Here is a 22,740-nt window from a genome sequence, read left to right as displayed (position 1 = left end):
TTGTTGTTTTTGTCCCACTGCTTTGCTTTATCTTGGCCAGGTCGCAGTTGTAAATTAGAACTTATTCTCAACTGGCCTACCTGGTTAAATAAAGGTGAAATAAAAGATAAATGAAAAAATAAACAATTTTTCACAGGGTTAAACCATCTTTCACAGGGTTAAACCATCTTTCACAGAGTTAAACGATCTTTCACAGGGGAAACCATCTTTCACAGGGTCTGCTAGGTCAGGGGTCTCCAACCCTGTTCCTGGTGAGCTACCCTTCTGTAAGTTTTTGCCCCAACCCCCATTTATAACTAACTTGGCTCAGTTTAATCAACCAGCTAATTATTATAATCAGGTGTGCTAGTGTAGAGTTGGAGTGGAAACCTACAGGACGGTAGCTCTCCGGGGACAGGGTTGGAGAGCCCTGGACTAAGTGCTTCAGAGCCTAATGTTGCTGCAATAACTACACTTCAGCTTAATTCACACGTCTTTTATAAACTGTTGTTGTTGCTGTCATTTAATTCTGACAAACCTGCATGTGGAAAATTGGTAGCTTAGGTGTTCTTCGGTTAGTAGCTATCGAATAGGAGGTGAGCCCCTTGCAGGTGTAGTGATAATGTAATGTCTGTGTCTGTCTGTTTGCAGTGCCCTGCTGCCTGTCCAGCTGGACCACAGGGAAGCCCAGGGCTACCAGGGATAAAGGTGAGGAATCTTAATGACAGATACTGAGTGAGTACATACAGTGGCTTGTGAAAGTATTCACCCCCTTGGCATTTTTCCTATTTTGTTGCCTTACAACCTGGAATTTAAATAGATTTTTGGGGGGGTTGTATCATTTGATTTACACAACATGCCTAACACTTTAAAGATGCAAAATATTTTTAATTGTGAAACAAACAAGAAATAAGACCAAAAAAAAGCTGAAACTTGAGCATGCATAACTATCCCCCCCCCCCCCAAAGTCAATCATTTGTAGAGCCACCTTTTGGAGCAATTACAGCTGCAAGTCTCTTGGGGTATGTGTCCTTAAGCTTGCACATCTAGCCACTGGGGTTTTTGCCTATTCTTCAAGGCAAAACTGCTCCAGCTCCTTCAAGTTGGATGGGTTCCGCTGCTGTACAGCAATCTTTAAGTCATACCACCGATTCTCAATTGGATTGAGGTCTGAGCTTTGCTTAGGCCATTTCAATACATTTAAATACCCCTTAAACCACTCGAGAGTTTCTTTAGCAGTAGGCTTAGGGTCATTGTCCTGCTGGAAGGTGAACATCCGTCCCAGTCTCAAATCTCTGGAAGACTGAAACAGGTTTCCCTCAAGAATGTCCCTGTATTTAGCACCATCCATCATTCCTTCAATTCTGACCAGTTTCCCAGTCCCTGCCGATGAAAACATCCCCACACCATGATGCTGCCACCCCCATGCTTCACTGTGGGGATGGTATTCTCGGGGTGATGAGAGGTGTTGGGTTTGCGCCAGACATAGCGTTTTCCATGACGGCCAAAAAGCTCAATTTTAGTCTCATCTGACCAGAGTACCTTCTTTCATATGTTTGGGGAGTCTCCCACATGCCTTTTGGCGAACACCGAATGTGGTTGCTTGTTTTTTTCTATAAGCAATGGGGTTTTTCTGGCCATTCTTCTGTAAAGCCCATATCTGTGGTGTGGACGACTTCAAGTGGTCCTATGGACAGATACTCCAATCTCTGCTGTGGAGCTTTGTAGCTCCTTCAGGGCTATCTTTGGTCTCTTTGTTGCCTCTTTGATTAATGCCCTCCTTGCTTGGTCTGGTGGCCCTCTCTTGGCAGGTTTGTTGTGGTGCCATATTCTTTCCATTTTTTTTAATCATGAATGACGTTCCGTGGGATGTTCAACGTTTCTGATATGTTTCATAACCCAACCCTGATCTGTACTTCTCCACAACTTTGCCCCTGACCTGTTTGGAGAGGTCCTTTATCTTCATGGTGTAGCTTACTTGGTGCTGCCCCTTGCTTAGTGGTGTTGCAGACTCTGGGGCCTTTCAGAACAGGTGAATATATACTGAGATCATGTGACACTTAGATTGCACACGGGTGGATTTTATTTAACTAATTATGTGACTTCTGGAGGTAATTGGTTGCACCATATCTTATTTAGGGGATTCATAGCAAAGGGGGCATGCACCACTTTTCAGTTGTTTTTTGTTTCGTTTTTGAAATACGTTTTTTTTTTCATCTCACTTCACCAATTTGGACTATTTTGTGCATGTCCATTACATGAAATCCAAATAAAAATCAGTTTAAATTACAGGTTGTAATACAACAAAATAGGAAAAATGCCAAGGGGGATGAATACTTTTGCAAGGCCCTGTACCTGGCTTTGAGCAACAGAGCCCTTATCATCATTTACACCATTGTGGTCACTGGTTTTCTCTCAGATACCAGTATCTAATAATTTAATGGATTGATGTACTGTAGGGCTTTTCCAGATGCTCAAAGCGCTTTACATTTTAGGAGTGTGAACTACCAATGGTAAGAGCGTCTGATAGTAGTTTGTTGACATTCAGTCTAAACTGGGTTGCTATGTCTTCTCTAGGGGCACAAGGGATTACCAGGTGATGATGGAGCTGCAGGGGAAGCTGGACAAAAGGTTTGACAAGCAATCGATTCTCATGTTTAGTGAAGAAGGTTGATGTTTGACAATGTGCTTAAAAGTACAGTACATTGGGTGGTTAGGATGATTATGCAAGCATACAAATCGCTACATGTGAGTATTTGTGCTTTTCCTATGTTGCTAATCCACAGGGTGAGCCAGGACCATCTGGGGTGCAGGGCCTAACAGGCAAGATGGGAGATGATGTAAGAACCGTACTTGCTCTGGACTATACAGTTGAAGTCGGAAGTTTACATACACTAAGTTTGGAGTCATTAAAACTCGTTTTTTAACCACTCCACACATTTCTTGTCAACAAACTATAGTTTTGGCAAGTCGGTTAGGACATCTACTTTGTGCATGACACAAGTCATTTTTCCAACAATTGTTTACAGGCAGATTATTTAATTTATAATTCACTGTATCATAATTCCAGTGGGTCAGAAATGTACATAAACTATGTTGACTGTGCCTTTAAACAGCTCGGGAAATTTCAGGAAATTATGTCATGGCTTTAGAAGCTTCTGATAGGCTAATTGACATAATTTGAGTCATTTGGAGGTGTACTTGTGGATGTATTTCAAGGCCTACCTTCAAACCCAGTGCCTCTTTGCTTGACATCATGAGAAAATCAAAAGAAATCAGCCAAGACCTCAGAAAAACATTTGTACACCTCCACAAGTCTGGTTAATCCTTGGAAGCAATTTCCAAATGCCTGAAGGTACCACGTTCATCTGAATAAACAATAGTATGCACGTATAAACACCATGGGACCATGCAGCCGTCATACAGCTCAGGAAGGAGACGTGTTCTGTCTCCTAGAGATTAACGTACTTTGGTGCGAAAAGTGCAAATCAATCCCAGAACAACAGCAAAAGACCTTGTGAAGATGCTGGAGGAAACAGGTACAAAATGATCTATATCCACAGTAAAACAGGTCCTATATCAACATAACCTGAAAGGCAGCTCAGCAAGGAAGAAGCCACTGCCCCCAAAACCGCCATAAAAAAAGCCAGACTACGATTTGCAACTGCACATGGGGACAAATATCGTACATTTTGGAGAAATGTCCTCTGGTCTGATGAAACAAAAATAGAACTGTTTGGCCATAATGACCATCGTTATGTTTGGAGGAAAAAGGGGGATGCTTGCAAGGCGAAGAACACCATCCCAACCGTGAAGCACAGGGGTGGCAGCATCATGTTGTGGGTGTGCTTTGCTGCAGGAGGGACTGGTGCACTTCACAAAATAGATGGCATCATGAGGTAGGAACATTATGGGGATATATTGAAGCAACATCTCAAGACATCAGTCAGGAAGTTAAAGCTTGGTCGCAAATGGGTCTTCTAAATGGACAATGACCCCAAGCATACTCCCAAAGTTGTGGCAAAATGGCTTAAGGACAACAAAATCAAGGTATTGGAGTGGCCATCACAAAGCCCTGACCTCATCCAATAGAACATTTGTGGGCAGAACTGAAAAAGTGTGGATGAGCAAGGAGGCCTACAAACCTGATTCAGTTACACCAGCTCTGTCAGGAGGAATGGGCCAAAATTCATCCAACTTACTGTGGGAAGCTTGTGGAAGGCTACCTGAAATGTTTCACCCAAGATAAACCGTTTAAAGGCAATGCTTTCAAATACTAATTGAGTGTATGTAAACTTCTGACCCACTGGTAATGTGATGAAATAAATAAAAGCTGAAATAAATAATTCTCTACTATTATTCTGACATTTCACATTCTTAAAATAAAGTGGTGATCCTAACTGGCCTAAGACAGGGAGTTTTTTACTAGGATTTTGTCACGCCCTGACCTTAGAGATCCTTATTTATTCTCTATGTTTGGTTAGGTCAGGGTGTGACTCGGGTAGGGGAATCTATTTCTATTGATGTTGTTTTGCCTCGTGTGGTTCCCAATCAGAGGCAGCTGTCTATCGTTGTCTCTGATTGGGGATCATATATAAGTTGTGATTTTCCGTTTGGGTTTTGTGGAGAGTTATCTTCTGTTTAGCTGTTTTGTTGCCTGACAGAACTGTGCACTTTCGTTTTTTCTACTTTGTTATTTTGTTGCGGTGTTCAGTTTATTAAAAATCATGAACACCTACCACGCTGCACCTTGGTGTCCTTCTTCAAACCACGAGAGCCGTTACAGATTTAATGTCAGGAATTGTGAAAAACTGAGTTTATATGTATTTGGCTAAGGTGTATGTAAACTTCCAACTTCAACTGTACCAACACATATATGATCTATTGATCTATTCTACCTCACTGTCTGATAATGAAAATCCCAAAGTCTCTTGCTTTGTCACTTATATACTTCTGTTTTTCTGTTCCAAGCTGAACATAGATAATGAGCATACCGACATGTTACATAGGATTTCTGCCTTCAGCGCAAAATGTGTATCTTGCGCATTCAAAGATGGTACATAGGATTTCTGCTTCAAGTGGAAATTGCTCATACAACCAGCCATTTATAACTGATGAATGTGTTTGCTGCGCATCACTGTGAATCATATGAAATATAATTCCTTTTAACGTCTGTAATACATTCCAGGGACAAAGAGGTCCAATTGGTTTTCCGGGTACTCTTGGAGAGAAAGGAGACAGGGTAAGGGTTTAAAACCATATTTACTGCACGTCTTATTGACGTTTTATTCAAGTGTTTAAAGTCTTCAATTCACCATCTGTGTTGTCTGCTCCACTCAGGGTCCCCCTGGTTTCAACGGCATCCCAGGACCCACTGGACCACCGGGATCTCCTGTAAGCACGACTCATTTCATTAACTCAGTCAATTATAACTGCCATTTTCAATGTCGATAGGCGGACTGAAGGACAGACGGTGGTTGACATCACCTAGGGCTGAAGAGTGTTTTCCAAAATGTCTGCCGTTATGTACTGTAGTGACTGACCACTTGTCTCCTTTTAGGGTGTGGAGGGCAGTCGTGGACGTCAGGGTCTGGAGGGAGATAAAGGTGATGATGTGAGTGTTTCCTCTCTTCTACCTCTAGAGGTTTTTCTTTTTGTTTGCCTTAAATTGTTTCATGGTTCCTTGCATGTGTGTTTTCTTAGGGAGCGATCGGTCCTCAAGGGGATCAGGGGCCTGTTGGAGCAAAGGGAGATACTGTGAGTAAACAAACAATACAACATAAACAATGACCTTACCAATAAGTTATCAGATGCACATGAGATCATTTTGTATTGTTAGTTGTATAGTTAGATTTCCATGAATAATTAACATTTTGCAACATCTTATCTCTTATGAGTGTGATTATGATGCGGAGTGGTGGTGTTGTTGTTGTTGTTGTGATCAATGATGAACTGTGATTACAGGGTACTCCTGGGGAAGATGGCATGGATGGACTCCCTGGAGTGGATGGAGCTAAAGTTAGTCTACACTTTGACTACTGTACATATAGTTTAAATAAAGAGAATGTATACAGTCTTACAAGATCTGTCAAGAAATCAATCGTTTATCCTATAAACATCCCTGTCATCTTTCCAACAGGGACAGGCTGGCGTTCCCGGGACTGTTGGAGTCAGGGGTATCGTCGGAATTCCAGTGAGTATAATATTAATCTGGGACATTTGTCTTGGAATATTACTCATTTACAAACATCGTTGTAGATTATATGACCTTACAAGGTTTTGCTGGTATTTAAAAGAAAGCAAAAGCTGTGAAAATCAATAGAGAGGTTATCTCCCAGTCAAACCATACCGCAGACCAGATGAATAAATCATTTAGAAGCAAACAGCCAAGTGGAAGGAAAATCCAATAAAACCACAACCTTCCCATCATAGCCTGTCTGGATGAAAGGTTATACAGGTCAGGGGACATGGCAGGGAAAACAGAATCAACAACACAACAAGGAAGTAGTCTATCTCTAATGTCGTGGTGCTTTCAAAAATAACAATATACTGTACGGTATTCTGAGGATATCCTGTGTCGTTTCTCTAGGGGTTACCAGGAAAACAGGGGCTAGTTGGAGCTGGAGGTGCCAAGGTGAAGTATGTGTGTGTGTGTGTGTGACTGTGTGTCTGCCTGTGACTGTGTGGGTGCAGGCCTGTCTTGGGTACAGTTTCATTCCTTGTGTTTGTCTATTGTAAAATAGTATGTTTTTTGTACAGGGCGATACAGGAGATGATGGACCAGTAGGACCAATCGGAATTCCTGGGAAGACAGTGAGTATCAAATTTCACACTTCAGGGTTTACGATCACTCAACTCTGCTAGCCATGACTGTGGATCCATATTCTACTGACTGTGCTGAAGATGCTTAATAAGACTGTCGTGGTTGTTTAGGGGGCAACTGGACCAGCAGGAGAAGATGGACAACCAGGAGACAAAGGAGCTTCTGTAAGTTGACCATATGTAACATTTGATTATAGTTCAACTTCTTATAATAATTGGTTATTAAATATACATGCCAGTAGTAATTTCTTATTCATATATTAAACTAGGATTGTCAAGCATACTGCTCTTCAATAACAACCCCTATCTGACGGTAACAATGAGCTGATAGCTAACCTCACATAAACCCACCAGACAGATACACCAGAGTATGTTTAGTAACATTTCATTTATCCTGCATCACTCTCCTCAGGGTGAGACAGGAAAGCAGGGACCAGTGGGGGTCACAGGTGATACAGGCATCCAGGGTGACAAAGGGGACAAAGGTCACACTGGTGAAAAAGGACTGAAAGGTCACACTGGATATAAGGGAGACCAGGTAAGTTCTGATGTGTAGCTTACTGTTTTGGTAATAGTTGTCCATTTGTAAATGAAGGGGTTTGAATGACTTCTAATCTCCTGTGCCTTCTAATTTCCTGTGCCTCTAATTTCTTGTTCCTAGGGTCCTATTGGTCCCGTTGGCCCAAAGGGAAGTGAAGTAAGTCTATGGATTCACGTCAATACCATATATCATGTCAATGATGATACAGTATGCGTTTGCAAGATATAGTATCTGTATTGACAATCTTACTGCTGTCCACAGGGTGATCCAGGTCTTATAGGTGATTCTGGAGTCAAGGGAGACCAGGTATATGTTCTACTGAGAGATACATTTGATCTAGCTTTAGTATTCCCCAGTATTTGTAATAACTACAATGGTCCTTATTCAATCAATTGTTGCTTCTATAGGGTCCTCCTGGTGTTCCTGGAATCAAAGGAGAGGTACAGAACAATGTTACAAATCAATTGATTGACTGGTTGATTGATTGATTGATTGATTGATTGATTGATTGATTGATTGATGGGTGGGTGGAATAATTGAATCCGTTATGGTATACAGTTAACATTGAAGTCATGTTGCATTGTCCACTCGCCTCTAGGTTGGAGAGAAGGGCATGAAGGGATATACCGGGGAAGATGGTAGACCAGGGCAGCCAGGTCATGAAGGTTTGACCGGTCCCCAGGGAACCAATGGACTGGAGGGAGAGAGAGGGTTAACTGGATCACCTGGGCCTAGGGGCCTACCTGTAAGTACCTTCTTCCATGAAGTGAACGAAGACTGTACAACACAAGTATTAAATAATCCTCTGGAATACTTTTTGGAATGGAGTGACATATAAATGTTCGAGTGTTAATTCATATACTTTTTCCACTTTCAAATCCAATAGGGTCCTAAAGTGAGTGATATCAAACTTCGCGAACTATGCTCAGCAATTGTTGAAGGTACGTGAAGATTGTGTACACACTGTAACATTTGTAGCTCAAGGCAGTCTGCCATGTACAGTAGGGTGCTTTGTCAAATGGACATCTCCATCTCCAACTAGAACACTTGGCAGAGTTTAAGAAGGAGGTACTGAAGAAACCAGCAGCGATCGGGGCCCCTGGAATGGCAGGACTGCCGGGCCCTCCAGGTCCCCCGGGCCCAGCAGGGACTGTAGGAGATGCAGGCCCCAGAGGACTGATGGGAATGAAGGGACCACATGGATACTTTGGGTTACCAGGTACACCTGGAAAACAAGGTAATGGGGAATCATGCATCAATAACTTACTAGATAAAAGGTGAAATGTATAAAGAACTGATCATTCAAATGGAATACTTGGACCATTTTGCAAATGCCCATTTCATTGTGTACAGTGGAGAACATAGAAACTACAACTAGAAAAGTATAGACTCACGCTGGCACGCTGGTATAATGGCCTTCTATTTGTCCATTATAGTGTATTTCTATAGACGGTCTACAGCCTTTACTAACGGATGCAATGTATTTCTTAATTAAACCTTTTAGAGAAATACAGCATTGTCTGGCCGACCAGGTCCATTGTGTCCACAGTACTGTAGCTTAGTGCTCTGAAAGAGCTTGCACATCCAGGACTGAATCAGACAACACAGCACTTAAAGCCCTCTCTGCCAAATCCCTTTAATTGCATCCCTGTTGTTCACACACGCACCCGCACCCGCACACACACACACACACACACACACACACACACACACACACACACACACACACACACACACACACACACACACACACACGCAGGCACAGGCATACAGACACCTCCTGTGGGGATAATAGCCCATTTCAGACAGTCAATGTAAAACATGTGAAAGGAAATGTCTTCCTCTTCTCTGTAGGTGACACTGGTGTAAAGGGGGATACTGGACATAAGGGAGAAAAGGGAGTTGGAACCCCAGGAAGTCCAGGCGAACCAGGCCCACAAGGTAACACCACCCCTCACTCCATTCTTTTCTTGCCTAAAGACCTGAAGACTTTAGCTCTTCAAGTTTATGCGAAGGCTTTATCTCAGCAGGCTAACACAGTCTGGTGTAGCTCAAGAGACCTGGGTGCGAACCCAGTCGGTCACACATTGACATGAGTGGATGTTGTTCAGTACCTGTTTTCGTCCCTAATCCTTTGTCTCTCTCTCAGGTGTGGCTGGCAGCCCTGGCATTGGGAAGGACGGTAAAGATGGACCTCCCGGTAAAGACGGTGTTAATGGTAGCCCAGGTGCCTCTGGTCCCAGGGGAGCTACAGGAGCCCCAGGCTATTGTGACCCCTCAGACTGTATAGGCAGGCCCCCACCTCTCTACATGATGAATGGGGGGAAGAAATCCTCCAGCTACAGGAAGGGGCCGTGAGAAACACAAACAGGAGCTCAGAACACATTGCAGGAACACATTCCATCTCTAGCAGCAGCAAGAGAGACATGAGGTACCCAGTTCAGGAGGGGTAATACATGGGAGTCTTTACGTCTCTATCATCGCACCACAGAACCAAAGAAAAACACAACGGGAAACAGAGACAAGGCAAATGTAATTTGGAACACTGTATAGATACTTTTCAAGCTTAATCTTTTAGACTGATGCATCGTTTTTTTGTAGAGAGAGCTTATCTGATGATCTGTTGTGCTTTCTAAGACAGCTGCTATTGATTTGAAGCTAGCCTTTCAGCTGACGAGTGGCCCATCATGGCCCAAGAGCTGCCCCAAAGACCAATACAAAACTAGACAAACTTATAAAATGACCATATTGTTCAATTCATGCTGTTCAATGTATATCCACAGCTTCAAGCTTTACTCTCTCACTCAACAGACATACTGTATGTTGGGCAGACAAACAGGGCACTATGTTGGTTTTCAAGTAATACAAAGGTAAATACTGTGCCTTTTTCTTCTATGCATGTACTGTTTAATTCCTTGTCATCAAAAATGTCCTCTCCAGCACAATGTACAGTACGAAGCTCAGCCTTTCACAAATAACAAAACTGCAAACTTTGCTTTGGAATCATTCATTTTCAATGTTGATCAATAAACAATGACAGAAGAAGTCTACTACTGTCACGAGCCATAAACCGATATTGGTAGTTCATGTTTTCATTCAGTCATTTGATCATAGGATAATCTATGTAATACAGTATATGTTTTTCCCTGTTTTGTTTTCTAACAATGTAATAAACTGATTAGTCTGGGAAATATTTCATGTTAAACCGGTGAGTTGTTTTTATGAATGTAAATACAGCTAGCTTTACCTTTACCATTTTAGAACAAACCATTAGTCCATGTTTTATGTTGGTCCTTCGATCCGGGTATAACAGGCATTCACAGAATACCAACATGCTATACAGCTTCAAGACTTTATCATTTGAGAGCTGTTTTGTGGCATCACGGTTACCATAGAGAGTTCTGTCTGTTGAAGCTGTTGCAGCCAGGGGACGGACCAAGACCACCAAGAGACCAGTTTGGTCAGTCTTTGTTACAGACGTCGCAGGGTCGTCTGGTCCACTGTTGCCTAGTTACTGAGAGAGGAGAGTCAACATCCCATTCTCTGAGTCTATACACCAGAGATTAATTTATTGAGTCAATATGACCTTTATAAGGCTGGCTGTTGGCTGTAACCAGGAGAATGGGCTGCTGCAGGCTGGAACTAGCCTCCCCATCCTCCCCCCTCCCCCTCCTCTTTAACCCCCTTCTCCCTTCCTCAACAGCATCTATTTGTCTTCATAGGTCTAATCATGGATCTACTGGTATCCCATAGAATAGTAGATTGTCCATAAAATACTAACATGCAAAAGTTCCACAATGGATCATTTCAGCAAAATTGAAATTCTAATAAGCAATACAAACTGGTTAGATATTTTACAGAAGGGCCAATCGTGCTTGCTATGCAAATGATACTGGGAGAAAATGTCAAACTGAGTGATTTCTGTTCATTTTAATGGGTCTGTAGAAGTTGCTATTGACATTCAATAGAAGGCATGGTCAAGTGCCTGCAGGGTTTACTGGTAAAGTAGGAAACGTAACAATTGAGAATGAAATTCATACCTGCACACAGGAAGATGACAGTACTCACAAAGGAAAGGAAATACCTTTTCTATAAAAAGGGATCTGTTCCGGTATTTATTTCAACATGATACAGTACATAATATACCTTTCCAATACTTACAAATATACCAGCCAGTAATGAAGGATGTTTTAGCACCAGTTTGTTAGGATAAACAGGTAAGGGTCACCACTGTGAAACCATTTGTAACATTTCACATATGGTAGGCTACAGGTACTTCAAACTGGAAATCATGTAACGGTATAATGCACAAAAAACATCAATCAATTGCATACAGTTGGTTGTTTTGAATAATCACAAATGTATATGAAATTAAGAAACAAGCCAAGCAAATAATTATAAAACTAGAACCTTCTGCAATAGTTGCTATGCGGAGCAGTGGAATCAAAACAGACGACATTCTGAGGTTCATTTCAATGGGCTAAAAAGCATTTTCCAATTACAAAACCATTATGTTACTGTAGTATAGTTCCTGTGTCATTCTGACACCTAATTCAAAACCAAGTCCACACATCTCCACTGTGATGTGGTGGTAAAGTGTATGCAAGTCATTGAAGAGTGCATCAGTCTCTTTGACTGCTATGGATCATGAGGCATAGTTTGATAGGCTGCAGTACAATACGCAACATATGTTTAGCTATAAATATTCAGGAGAGCTCTTTGGATGTCCTTCAATGAAATGACCTGAGGTGCAGTTGGCCAAGCAGTGCTTTTACTGTGGGTGTAGGCCAAGCAGTGCTTTCACTGTGGGTGTTGGCCTGCGTTCTGGAACACTGGGTGATGGCCTGGGTTCTGGAACACTGTTGGTGTTGGCTTGTGTTCTGGAACACTGTGGGTGTTGGCTTGTGTTCTGGAACACTGTGGGTGTTGGCTTGTGTTCAGGAACACTGTTGGTGTTGGCTTGTATTCTGGAACACTGTGGGTGTTGCCTTGTGTTCTGGAACACTTGGTGTTGGCTTGTGTTCTGGAACACTGTGGGTGTTGGCTTGTGTTCTGGAACACTTGGTGTTGGCTTGTGTTCTGGAACACTGTGGGTGTTCTAGAAATAAATGCTGGATCCAGGCTCACATCCATAAGTAAAGACTAAAAGACAATATATCTATTTGACTTCATTGGTGACCTGATTAACATTTCGGAACCTCAACGTTGATGTGTTACATTTCTTCGCCTTTTTCAAGCCAAAATAATTCCCCTAGAGTGAGCAGTGGGCTATCTATTGTATTTTTTTACTGACTCTCTCTCGCTCGATCAGTCTTGTGAGTTTTAGAGAAGGTATAATTGGTCCGATGGGGGTTGAGTGAGGAACATCCTTCAGACAGAATACTCACTGACCTTACCAATCAGAATATACAACACAGGGAAGAACGAACTCATTTTGTCAAGCACTTATTAGTTAAAACAATGTCTTTATTTGAGTCAGTGTCCCCGACAGACTAATAAGCAGGAGGAAGAGAACGTGGCGTGAAACCAGGAAGCAAGTAACTTTTGAGGAACGACTGGAACAAAGGCTGTGATTTTAGTACCTTCTCTCTCCAGACTGTTTACAGCCTGACTGTGGAATCACCAGAGACACTTATTGAGAAACGAACGGGGAAATGTAGTTTTCCTTTTAAAGTTTTACATTTCATTTTGAAAGAGTCTTATGGGTTTTGTCTACTTGACAGCCTTACATGCATTCATGAGGTTGGATTCCCTTTGGAGGAACAATGAACATCATACAAATAGACAATTAAAGCTGTCACAAATGTTTTTGTTATTGACACAGTATCTTAGTTTGTAATAAGGTGGACATTCTAGTAAGATACTCTAAGAGCTCAGTATTCACCCTGACCAGTACTGGTGGCCTGGCTGTCATTATTCAAGACAATTGCACTATCATAAGCGTACAGGCAAGGAAAAACAAAACAAAGCATGAAGTTTTTCACCTCCATCCACATGCTCATTAAAGATCCTTCCATGAAATTCAGTATTGTTATTTTAGATTGTGCCTTAGTCCCCCCCCCAAGGCTAATCTTCCTTCCCATCAATAAAAACAAAGTAGATAAAATCGTTGACTGGATAATTAGCAGTTGACTCCAGAGGAGATGCCTATCTCTGGATCAATGTTGTGGACACTGACAAATGGGCTGACATTAAATCTAATGCTAAACCCATTCCAGGCTGACGACTGTGTACGCTGGGAGACTGACAACACTATTAAGGCATCATTTGGAGTCAGTTAAATGGCCGTTCTGTAACTGGGGCTCCATCTTGTACCAGACCCGGGTACCGATAGTTTTCGTTTTCTTTGAAATAGTTGTGAGCGTTTGATTGAGCCTGCCTAAAGTGCTGATAGGCCGGGTTTGCACATTTGGGGACTATTCCATAGGTTCCATTGTGTGAGGCAAGTTCAAACAAGTGAAAACAAATACTATTTGGACCCAGGCCTGGTTCCGTGCTGCCACATCATAGCCCAGTAAGCATGACTGTAGTCGGTGGTCTTTTACATGGTCCTTCGAGCCGGATAAGAACAACGGCAGTCCGTCTAAATTGAACAAGTTGTGTAATTCTTGATGATGACATTACCAAATATTAGACGCCCCTCAACCCCCCCCCCCCCCCCCCCTTCTCTCGAGATCCCTCCACACCGAGAAGAAACATCGTAATAGAAAGAAAAGTTCTTGGTTCATCCTGACACATCCCAGTTCATAAATATCTGGACTTGGGTAGGGTCCTGTAGCTCTCTGGCTGCGTCCGACATGGCATCCTATTCCCTTTAGATGTTGCCATATCGGACGCACCTTCTGTGTGTTTCTGTCTCTTTAATTCCCCTTGACGTTCTTGGTGTGGGGTCGTGCTCCCAGGCTGGCATAGTAGGCACACTGGGAGGGGTCACACTGCCCTGGGGGTCCACTGGGGCCTGCCTGGCCATGGGGACCAGGGTTCCCTGGTTCTCCCTGAGCTCCAGCCGCCCCGGGCTGCCCGTCCTTACCATAGCCTGGCATACCTGCTGGTCCTGGGGGGTGGAATGGCAAGTGAATGGCAAAGAGTCACAATGAAGCAACTGCTGCTTTCTTAGGAAGTTCAAATGCCAGTCGCTCACCCCACTCATGCTGGATAGCTCATAGTTTAGCAACAAAGGATCTCAAGATGGATACAAACAATCATCCATTTAGAATGATACTGTAGTAATAGAGACATTATATTGATATATTGCTGTAATAGATTTACTGTACCTATAGGACCTGATGGTCCAGTCTCTCCTCTCTGTCCAACTCCGTTTTCTCCCTTGTCTCCTCTGGATCCTCTCTCACCTGGATGTCACAGAGACGACAGACACAACACTCACAATTGATGTTCTTAAAGACAGTGTCTGAATCAAGAAAACCTCAATAAAGACCACCAAAGGTGACTAATATCAATGGGTAGCAATCATGTTTTCTGAGTTGGAAACCTGAAACCTCTCATGTAGTGTTTTGACAATATTACACTCTAATATTATGCTCTCACAGTGTGTTTATCTGAACCAATAAATACAGGAAGCATGACCAAAAACATTGGGACTTGGGATCAGTTACCTTTAGGACCCATGGGTCCCCTCATGCCGTCTCCTCCGTTCTGCCCAGGCATGCCAGGCTCCCCTGGTGGTCCGGGGCGACCGTCGCTCCCTTCTTTCCCCGAGGGGCCTGGAGGTCCTGGCCGACCTGCCGTGCTCTTCACATGGGCCGGCTGGATCTGGGCCATCAGGTACGCCATTTTGGCTGGAGGGGGAACACAAGGACACACACGATTATGACTTGCACAGCTCATTTGAGGTCAAACGAACTTTGCATACATTGCAGATTGCACTAATGTCCCATTGTTCCTAACAATACACCAGTCTCACCATCTAGCGCTTTCGCTAGTTCCTCCTGGATCAGCCTTCTCATTGTTTCCAGTGATGGTGACTCTCCCTGTGGAAGGAGAAATTAGCATGTTTAGGTCATCGAGTTGTAGATGTCTGTACTATTTTCTATAGCAATGTGACTGAGATTGAACCAGAGTATTCTGTAAAGTGCCAGGGTATTCTGAGAGTATTCTGTAAAGTGCCAGGGTATTCTGAGAGTATTCTGTAAAGTGCCAGGGTATTCTGAGAGTATTCTGTAAAGTGCCAGGGTATTCTGAGAGTATTCTGTAAAGTGCCAGGGTATTCTGAGAGTATTCTGTAAAGTACCAGGGTATTCTGAGAGTATTCTGTAAAGTGCCAGGGTATTCTGAGAGTATTCTGTAAAGTGCCAGGGTATTCTGAGAGTATTCTGTAAAGTGCAAGTATTCAAATCACTACTCACCCGTGGTCCTGGTTGTCCGGAGTTTCCAGGTGTTCCCTGAGGCCCAGTAAGACCCACCTCTCCTGGGGGCCCGGACATACCCATCATCCCTGTGTGGCCCTTACGACCTGGGAGCCCCTGGTTACCAGGCATACCTGGATCTCCAACAGGTCCCTTATCTCCCTTCCCACCTGAGTCGCCCTACAAAGACATCCAACAAAACTCACTCAGAGACAATATCAACAATGTTGTTTCAGGTCATTGGTTGGGCAGGTGTCCTGTATGAACTCACCCTCTCTCCTTTGACTCCACGTTCTCCTGCTCTGCCAGACATACCCTGTGAAACAGACAAAGAGTTGATATAATGGGCTGTGAGCGAGACTTCGCCCAATCCACGTCCCACATTATATCCATTGTAAAGACACTAAAGTAGCTGATGAAAATTGAAATATGTCTCCAAAAAAATCTAGCAACAAACCAATCAATCAAATCAAATCATATGTTATTTGTCACATGCACCGTGAAATGCTGACTTACAAGCCCTTAACCAATGGTTCTTACCTGTTTCCCCTCTGGGCCGACCGGACCAGCAGGACCCTAGATAGACAGACAGATCAAAGGCTGAGACATTTATATAGAAATACGTTTGATCAAATCAGAAACGCTTGCATCACAACTTCCAATCTTCTTATGGCAGAACATCAACTCAGACTGTTCCAACATGAGTGGTAGGACTAGGAGGTAAAGAGTAAAAGTAAAGATACTTTAATAGAAAATTACTCAAGTAAAAGTGAAAGTCACCCAGTAAAATATGGAAACCAGATGGCACAATTTTTTATTAATTTATGGATAGCCAGGAGGACACTCCAACACTCAGACACCATTTACAAACTCACTGTTTGTGTTTCGTGAGTCCGCAAGATCAGTACAATGCGTTATATTGATAGATGCATGAATTTAACCATATTGCTGTCCTGCCTGAACATTTGAAATGTAACGACAACTTTTGGGTGTCAGGGAAAATGTCAAAAGTACATCTTTTATTTAAGAATGTAGTGGAGTAAAAGTAAAAGTTGTCAAAAATATAAAACAGTAAAGTACAGATACCCCTAAAAAACTACTTAAGGAGTAGTTTAAAGTATTCTTACTTAGTTACTTTACACCGCTGGCAACAGTAGCTTAGAACCCTAGTGATAATGTTTACATTAAAAAGGAGCAGGAATCCCTACTTACCGACGGTCCCTTGGGACCACTAAAACCTGGTAGTCCTGGGTTCCCAGGGTCTCCCTTGGCTCCAGCCTGACCCTATAATATACACAAAAACATGGGGTCTTTCACATGGCGTAGTCATACTGTAGTCGTACTGTAGTTGGAACACAGATGTAGCCCCACTCGTTATAAGGGATTTGGTGAAATTAACATAATGTTTAGCTATCTGAAGTTCTTGTGAACGTTGCTACGCTTGGAGGTAAATCTCATAAAAGATCTTGCGGTGGGAGATGAAACATCTGCAAGCGATTAATATTCATATTTACAAGGGCTTGGTGGGGCGGGCTGTAGAGTACCAGATACAGGGTAGAGGAAGCTGCTGTCTTCGCTAAATTACAAACAGCATTTCACCGCAACGACTACAACGTCTGCAATGTTAAGAGCATTTACTGCTGTATATAAATAAATGATCACTCACTGGAGTACCAGGGGCTCCTGGCTTTCCTGAAGGTCCTGGTTCACCAGGTTTACCCTTGAGAGAGAGACAGAGGTAGATGGAGGGAGGGTTGGAGAGAGAGAGGAAAATAGGAAGAGAGAGAGAGAAAGTGGGGGAGAGAGAGAGAGACATTAGTGTCCCTTTCTATTAGCTAGGTTGTCATCGTGATGAATCTGGTGTCAGCAGATAAAGGCAGTATAACATAAAGGTGACTTACATTCTCCCCTCTCCGGCCAGCCAGGCCTTCTGGCCCAGGAGGTCCAGTATTACCCTTCAACAAACAAACACAACGCATATATTATTAAGACATCCCCTGTGTGTTGATAATTGCAGAGTTATGATTTGTTATATTAGTGTTCTCACTCACGTCTTGGCCAGGTTTACCCTCCGGTCCGTTACGTCCTTCCTTTCCATCTTCACCCTGATTGGTCGAAGACAGAAACATATTAATCAACGCAACCAATCCATTCACAGTTGGCCTCTCTTTCGAGTCTGGGGTCAAGGCGAAACACTTTTATACATCCAATGTGGTCTATAAAATCCATAGGTTAACGTGGAGGTAGACAGCAGTCTATGTAACAAAAGCCTCGGTCTTAAGAGACGTGTTATTGGCGATGGCATAAGGAAGTTGCAATCATGAGCGGTCCATCTCACATCCCCTCTAGCCTGTTCTCTGTGATGTGAGTAATGTCTCAGTAATGAGGCATGCTATTGGTCACGCAATAATAGGTCACACTATATTGAGACACGCTATTGACCACTGCTGTGGCAGATATTGTATCCTCGAGCTGAGAGAGATTTAATGAGAGTAGGCATGTGTCACAATTTTGAGAGCGAGATGATTTGATCTTGACAGACCAGGGAAGACATATGCCTAACGTTCATATTCACCACATTACAGCCTCCTAGTGATCTAATGTGTTGAGAATTGTGACATGGGAGTCAATGGGCTGACCTTTGAACCTGGTTGTCCAGGCTCTCCTCTGTGACCCTTGAAGCCCTGTGTGGAAAGAATGACCAACATGAATACACCACCAATGTTTTCATACGAGTGAAATGATATCTCCATTTTCCACAGTCTTAAATAATCATTCCCACAGACTTAGTTACATTTACATTTTTTAAAACATTTTAGCAGACGCTCTAATTCAGAGTAATTTTGTTCGTACTGGTCCCCCATGGGAATCGAACCCACAACCTTGGTGTTGCATGTGCCATGCTCTACCAACTGAGCCACACGGGACCTAGTTACTTACAGGCATTCCCCTGAGACCTGGTTGTCCTGGTGGTCCTGTCTCTCCTTGTTTACCCTGAAATTACAACAGAGTTAGATTACACGCCAAGGGAATGATGTGCAGGTCAATATGAAGGGGACCATGTATAAAAAACAGAATATACAGAACATACAGAATATCCTGGGAATATAGTCAGGCCATATCATGTGTACTCACAGGTTCTCCTTGTTCTCCTGGTCGGCCATCTTTGCCAATTTTACCCATTTGACCCTGTGGAACAAGGTTATTCAGCATTTAGTCTTTTTGTTGTCAGCCTTGAGTTTCAAACTGTTTATTCACATTCCACTCCATAAATGACATGTGTGTTTTCATGGACAGATTGAAAGCGAGTTTAGAGTGGAATTGTTACTATGACACCAATACTATTTCAAGTTTTTAGCAGGTCCTTTCGAGTCCTTCACAAAACTTGATCAACATTGTTTCTCACCATTAAGCCTGGTAGACCTGGTGGCCCCTGGATTCCCTTCATCCCCTCCTTTCCCTGCAGAGACAAAACAAACACAAGACAGTTCCACAGTTTCAACCATGATAAATCAACAACAGCACTATGACGATGAATGTCCTCTGCCACAACACTCATCCCAGGTGACCTATATGGCCAGCCAGTGGGACGAGGCCGGTAGAAAACTGATGACATGTAGTCTAATATGCTGTCTGGAAATAAAACATATGGACAACATCCTGACTTTTTCTCCAGGGGCTCCTGGGGGACCGATGGGGCCGGGTTGACCATCGTTACCCTACAGAGAGACGAAGAGGGAGGAGTCAGTACGAACATTCATTCTACTGGCGATACTAAATAGTAAAAAGAGCAGGCTGACAGATGGGTTAATGGTAGGTTCTGTTAGCACCACCAGGCAGGTACAGGTACTCACAGGATTCCCCATGATGCCAGCAGCACCGGGGTGGCCACGGGGTCCGGTGTGACCCGTTTCACCTTTGTCTCCAGGTCCTCCTTGGGGTCCTCTATCACCTTTCACACCCTGTGGAACGAAGAACAAATGATACATATCACCTCTGGCCACTGTGTTGTACAGCAGGTGACATAACACACACAAACCACAGGATGTTTTTCAACTCGATAATGCATATTCTATGGAAGATGAATGTGTGTGGTTGATAAGCGGGTGTGGTTGAGGAAGACTTGCCTTCTCTCCGTTGGCTCCAGTGGGTCCAGCGGGTCCGGTCGGGCCTGCTTGGCCCTGTAATGATAATGACAGAGACACCATCAGTCTCTGGGCAACTAAAGGCTCTCTCTCTACATCTCTCTTTCTGGTCTGTTTGTCTTTCGTCCCCCCCCCCCATCTCTGGCTCTCTAAAAAGACCATCTGCAGCCCTGTCTCCAGGTCCTGATCATTCACTGCACCCTCCCGGAGGACAGGAAGCCTAACGATGCTGAGAGCCAGGCTGTTAGCTTCCCACCACTCCAGTCAAACACAGTGTGATGGATACAGGAGACTGCTCGCTATTCTCCTAGGCTGCTGTCTGAGGCATACTACTTCTATGAAGTTATACAAAGTCCCCTTTGCAGTGTTTCGAGCATGAAGAAGCGGCATGGAAAGGATCAGAATGATTCAGGATGTGCATCTCCCAGTAAGGGATACCTTTGTCAGACAACAGATGGAATAGCATGGTGCTATGACTTTGTCCTTACTTGGTACCCGTCCTGTCCGTTCTTCCCTGGAGGTCCGGCGGGTCCCTTGTCTCCTGGTGTCCCTGGGAGACCAGGCTGTCCCGGGGGTCCGGCCGGGCAGTCTGAACACACGTCCTGAAGGACAAGGAGAAACACTTAGCGATGAAAGAATATGTCCGTGTCAGGATGATTTCAGAAGATAGAGGCAACAGTACTATGGTAATGGGGCTCTCCTACTTACCTTCAGATTCAAATCTGACAAGTCTGCTGCTGCTCCCTGAAAGAGATTGCGTCCATTATTATGCAAAGGTTGATTGGACTGATACACTTCACACTGATAATCACATCATGCATTTGAATACATCCCCATTGGTGAGCCATCACGTCAGTGCCGTGACAAAGAAGGTACAGTATAGTGAAGGTACAATATTTGGTCTCAGTTTGCTGTGTTGTTGGGACGTTTCCGACCCCATTTACTGTACTGGTCAACTCACTGGCTCTCCTGGGGATCCCTTCTCTCCTGGTCGTCCTGGTAAACCATGGTGTCCTGCAGGTCCCTGTGTACCTGCGACGCCTGGCAGACCTCTCATGCCCTGAACCAGGAAACAAACAGCAGTCAGTTGAGTTATTTGAACATTACTCAGTTTACGTTTTCACTTTGTCACACTAAGGCTGAGCATAATTATGACAAAATGTCAAAAATGGTTTTTACCGGTGTTCCAACTGCACCATTGGGCCCTGAAGGTCCCTGTAAAAGATACATATGTTCTCAGACATGTTCAAAATAATGTGCCTGTGTGAGTGTGAGTGTGTGTGTCTCTCTCTCTACCGGGGGTCCGACTTTGCCTTCTCCTGGTGGACCCCTGTCCCCTGGAACCCCCTGAAGTCCCTGGGATCCTGGTTGGCCCTGGAACAGACAGAATCTTGGTTACCATCCAGTAAGACACAAACAGAACCTTGTTCACCTTCCATCTAGGGTACACTGTGTCCTGTTAATGCAATAGCCAATACTTTCTAATGACATTACTGTAATATCGTAACGCTTGGCTCAGAGAGTTCTGCTGTGCTGAGCAGAGTGGTTGTTGATCTCTGCAGGTCTTCGCTGCTCAGGCAAGATACATCAACGTGTGTTTATTTCTAACAGAGAATCCAATTAGAAGTTTCAGTATTCAGTGTGGCAATCATAAAGGTGACCAGGGCGGATGATTTAACAGAATTCTCTCTCCTGCCCCTCAAAAAGTTGTTGTTAAATCATTGTGTCAAAGAAAATTGCTTTAGGGCAACCAAAATTAATCATTTTCTTCCTATGCTAGAGAATATTCATTTTTTGCTTTGTCACCAGATAGAATCTGGCTTCAAAGCACTGTGTTTCTCCCTCCCTCTCCTCCCCCAACCCAACTTAAAAATGAGTTACCTTCTGTCCGGGAGGTCCTTCAATTCCCCGCTGCCCAGGGTCACCCTGTAATATAATATCACACATAACACTATTATGAGCCCGCCGGCTGGTCAAATCAAACACTAAGCATTTAATGTCTTATAGCAGGACATGTGGTCCTCCACCTCCCTGGACTACGGTAACAGTAACCACTTTAACAGTGGAGAATAGTCAACTAGTGTAACGTACTGCTGTAGGCATGACTGTTATGTGCCCCTATATTCCTGACAGTAGTAAAATGGAACTGTTATAAACCACACACACCCAGCACCTGTACACCATCCTGCTGGGTTCCTTCATTAGTTTCATGTGATGAAAGCACAAACTGGGTATGTGCTCTTTGTTTGCTTTCTCAGCACTATCACCATATGGCCTGTGGTTTAGAAAATGAGTAAACAGGTTCCAGGTCAAATCACTGGCATAACTGTATAATGTGGGTTGTACGGTACTAACATAACCAGTCATATATTAATATGGTTGTATTTAAATGCATGTTGATTTATGCACATGTGCAGCCAATACCCATACAGGATGTGAAGGGCTTTTCATTTGAAACTCCAGAGCCTGAGGTTTTAATTGCCTGATTGCATAAGTGCCAACAAACTCTGGTTCATATTTCTTAGAGTCAAGATAGATGTGTGTTAACTCTGCAGTCAGGAGATTTCCCTCACTACGGCACCAGACCAGGCTAAACTCTTGACCTTGGTTATAGTGGTGACACGGACAGGAGAAACTGCTAGCCGTAACAACGAGGTTTGAACGTCTTATGAAGAGTGATGTTTCTGTGTCTTACGTTCTGTCCGTCTTTGCCCTTCCCTGGTAGGCCAGGGGGTCCTTGTATGCCTGCATCTCCAGGGGGACCTGCGGGGCCAGCACGACCCTCCTTCCCCAAATCTCCCTGGAACACATAGCATAGTCATTCATACAGCGCAAGTTACAATATGATGTCCCTAGAACACATGAGTTACGAGTTAAAATATGTTGT

The 22,740-nt window shown here is 43.6% G+C and overlaps 2 protein-coding genes across 4 annotated transcripts in view; one reads left to right on the top strand and one right to left on the bottom strand.

Annotated features, from left to right (window-relative positions):
* Positions 1 to 10,525, top strand: part of LOC115132405 (collagen alpha-1(IX) chain-like) — a 37,968-nt gene extending 27,443 nt beyond the window's left edge. The window contains exons 18-38 of the mRNA XM_065021047.1: positions 631 to 687; positions 2,557 to 2,610; positions 2,766 to 2,819; positions 5,168 to 5,221; positions 5,320 to 5,373; positions 5,540 to 5,593; positions 5,683 to 5,736; positions 5,944 to 5,997; positions 6,119 to 6,172; positions 6,569 to 6,613; positions 6,739 to 6,792; positions 6,913 to 6,966; positions 7,214 to 7,339; positions 7,463 to 7,498; positions 7,604 to 7,648; positions 7,750 to 7,782; positions 7,941 to 8,087; positions 8,229 to 8,283; positions 8,385 to 8,579; positions 9,197 to 9,283; positions 9,492 to 10,525. Coding sequence (XP_064877119.1) covers positions 631 to 687; positions 2,557 to 2,610; positions 2,766 to 2,819; positions 5,168 to 5,221; positions 5,320 to 5,373; positions 5,540 to 5,593; positions 5,683 to 5,736; positions 5,944 to 5,997; positions 6,119 to 6,172; positions 6,569 to 6,613; positions 6,739 to 6,792; positions 6,913 to 6,966; positions 7,214 to 7,339; positions 7,463 to 7,498; positions 7,604 to 7,648; positions 7,750 to 7,782; positions 7,941 to 8,087; positions 8,229 to 8,283; positions 8,385 to 8,579; positions 9,197 to 9,283; positions 9,492 to 9,700 — 1,575 coding nt within the window. The 3' untranslated portion in view covers positions 9,701 to 10,525. The remainder of the gene's footprint in view (positions 1 to 630; positions 688 to 2,556; positions 2,611 to 2,765; positions 2,820 to 5,167; positions 5,222 to 5,319; positions 5,374 to 5,539; positions 5,594 to 5,682; positions 5,737 to 5,943; positions 5,998 to 6,118; positions 6,173 to 6,568; positions 6,614 to 6,738; positions 6,793 to 6,912; positions 6,967 to 7,213; positions 7,340 to 7,462; positions 7,499 to 7,603; positions 7,649 to 7,749; positions 7,783 to 7,940; positions 8,088 to 8,228; positions 8,284 to 8,384; positions 8,580 to 9,196; positions 9,284 to 9,491) is intronic.
* Positions 10,526 to 11,414: 889 nt separating this feature from the next.
* The window catches only part of LOC115131477 (collagen alpha-1(XXII) chain-like), a 70,353-nt gene continuing 59,027 nt past the window's right edge, over positions 11,415 to 22,740 (bottom strand). For all 3 annotated transcript variants that reach the window (XM_065020439.1, XM_065020440.1, XM_065020441.1), the window contains 25 exons: positions 22,549 to 22,653; positions 21,735 to 21,779; positions 21,150 to 21,227; positions 21,033 to 21,068; positions 20,815 to 20,913; positions 20,562 to 20,597; positions 20,342 to 20,455; positions 19,836 to 19,889; positions 19,563 to 19,670; positions 19,374 to 19,427; positions 19,115 to 19,168; positions 18,844 to 18,897; positions 18,649 to 18,702; positions 18,348 to 18,392; positions 17,760 to 17,813; positions 17,610 to 17,663; positions 17,375 to 17,428; positions 16,921 to 16,992; positions 16,249 to 16,284; positions 15,980 to 16,024; positions 15,709 to 15,888; positions 15,267 to 15,333; positions 14,959 to 15,141; positions 14,617 to 14,694; positions 11,415 to 14,396 (listed from right to left, as the gene is read on the bottom strand). In XM_065020439.1, coding sequence (XP_064876511.1) covers positions 14,203 to 14,396; positions 14,617 to 14,694; positions 14,959 to 15,141; positions 15,267 to 15,333; positions 15,709 to 15,888; positions 15,980 to 16,024; positions 16,249 to 16,284; positions 16,921 to 16,992; positions 17,375 to 17,428; positions 17,610 to 17,663; positions 17,760 to 17,813; positions 18,348 to 18,392; positions 18,649 to 18,702; positions 18,844 to 18,897; positions 19,115 to 19,168; positions 19,374 to 19,427; positions 19,563 to 19,670; positions 19,836 to 19,889; positions 20,342 to 20,455; positions 20,562 to 20,597; positions 20,815 to 20,913; positions 21,033 to 21,068; positions 21,150 to 21,227; positions 21,735 to 21,779; positions 22,549 to 22,653 — 1,953 coding nt within the window. In that variant the 3' untranslated portion in view covers positions 11,415 to 14,202. The remainder of the gene's footprint in view (positions 14,397 to 14,616; positions 14,695 to 14,958; positions 15,142 to 15,266; positions 15,334 to 15,708; positions 15,889 to 15,979; positions 16,025 to 16,248; positions 16,285 to 16,920; positions 16,993 to 17,374; positions 17,429 to 17,609; positions 17,664 to 17,759; positions 17,814 to 18,347; positions 18,393 to 18,648; positions 18,703 to 18,843; positions 18,898 to 19,114; positions 19,169 to 19,373; positions 19,428 to 19,562; positions 19,671 to 19,835; positions 19,890 to 20,341; positions 20,456 to 20,561; positions 20,598 to 20,814; positions 20,914 to 21,032; positions 21,069 to 21,149; positions 21,228 to 21,734; positions 21,780 to 22,548; positions 22,654 to 22,740) is intronic.

This window comes from Oncorhynchus nerka, linkage group LG7 (assembly GCF_034236695.1).
Source record: "Oncorhynchus nerka isolate Pitt River linkage group LG7, Oner_Uvic_2.0, whole genome shotgun sequence".
NCBI lineage: Eukaryota > Metazoa > Chordata > Actinopteri > Salmoniformes > Salmonidae > Oncorhynchus > Oncorhynchus nerka.
Note: the sequence above shows the minus strand (reverse complement) of the source record. Positions and strands in the feature narration are given on the sequence as shown.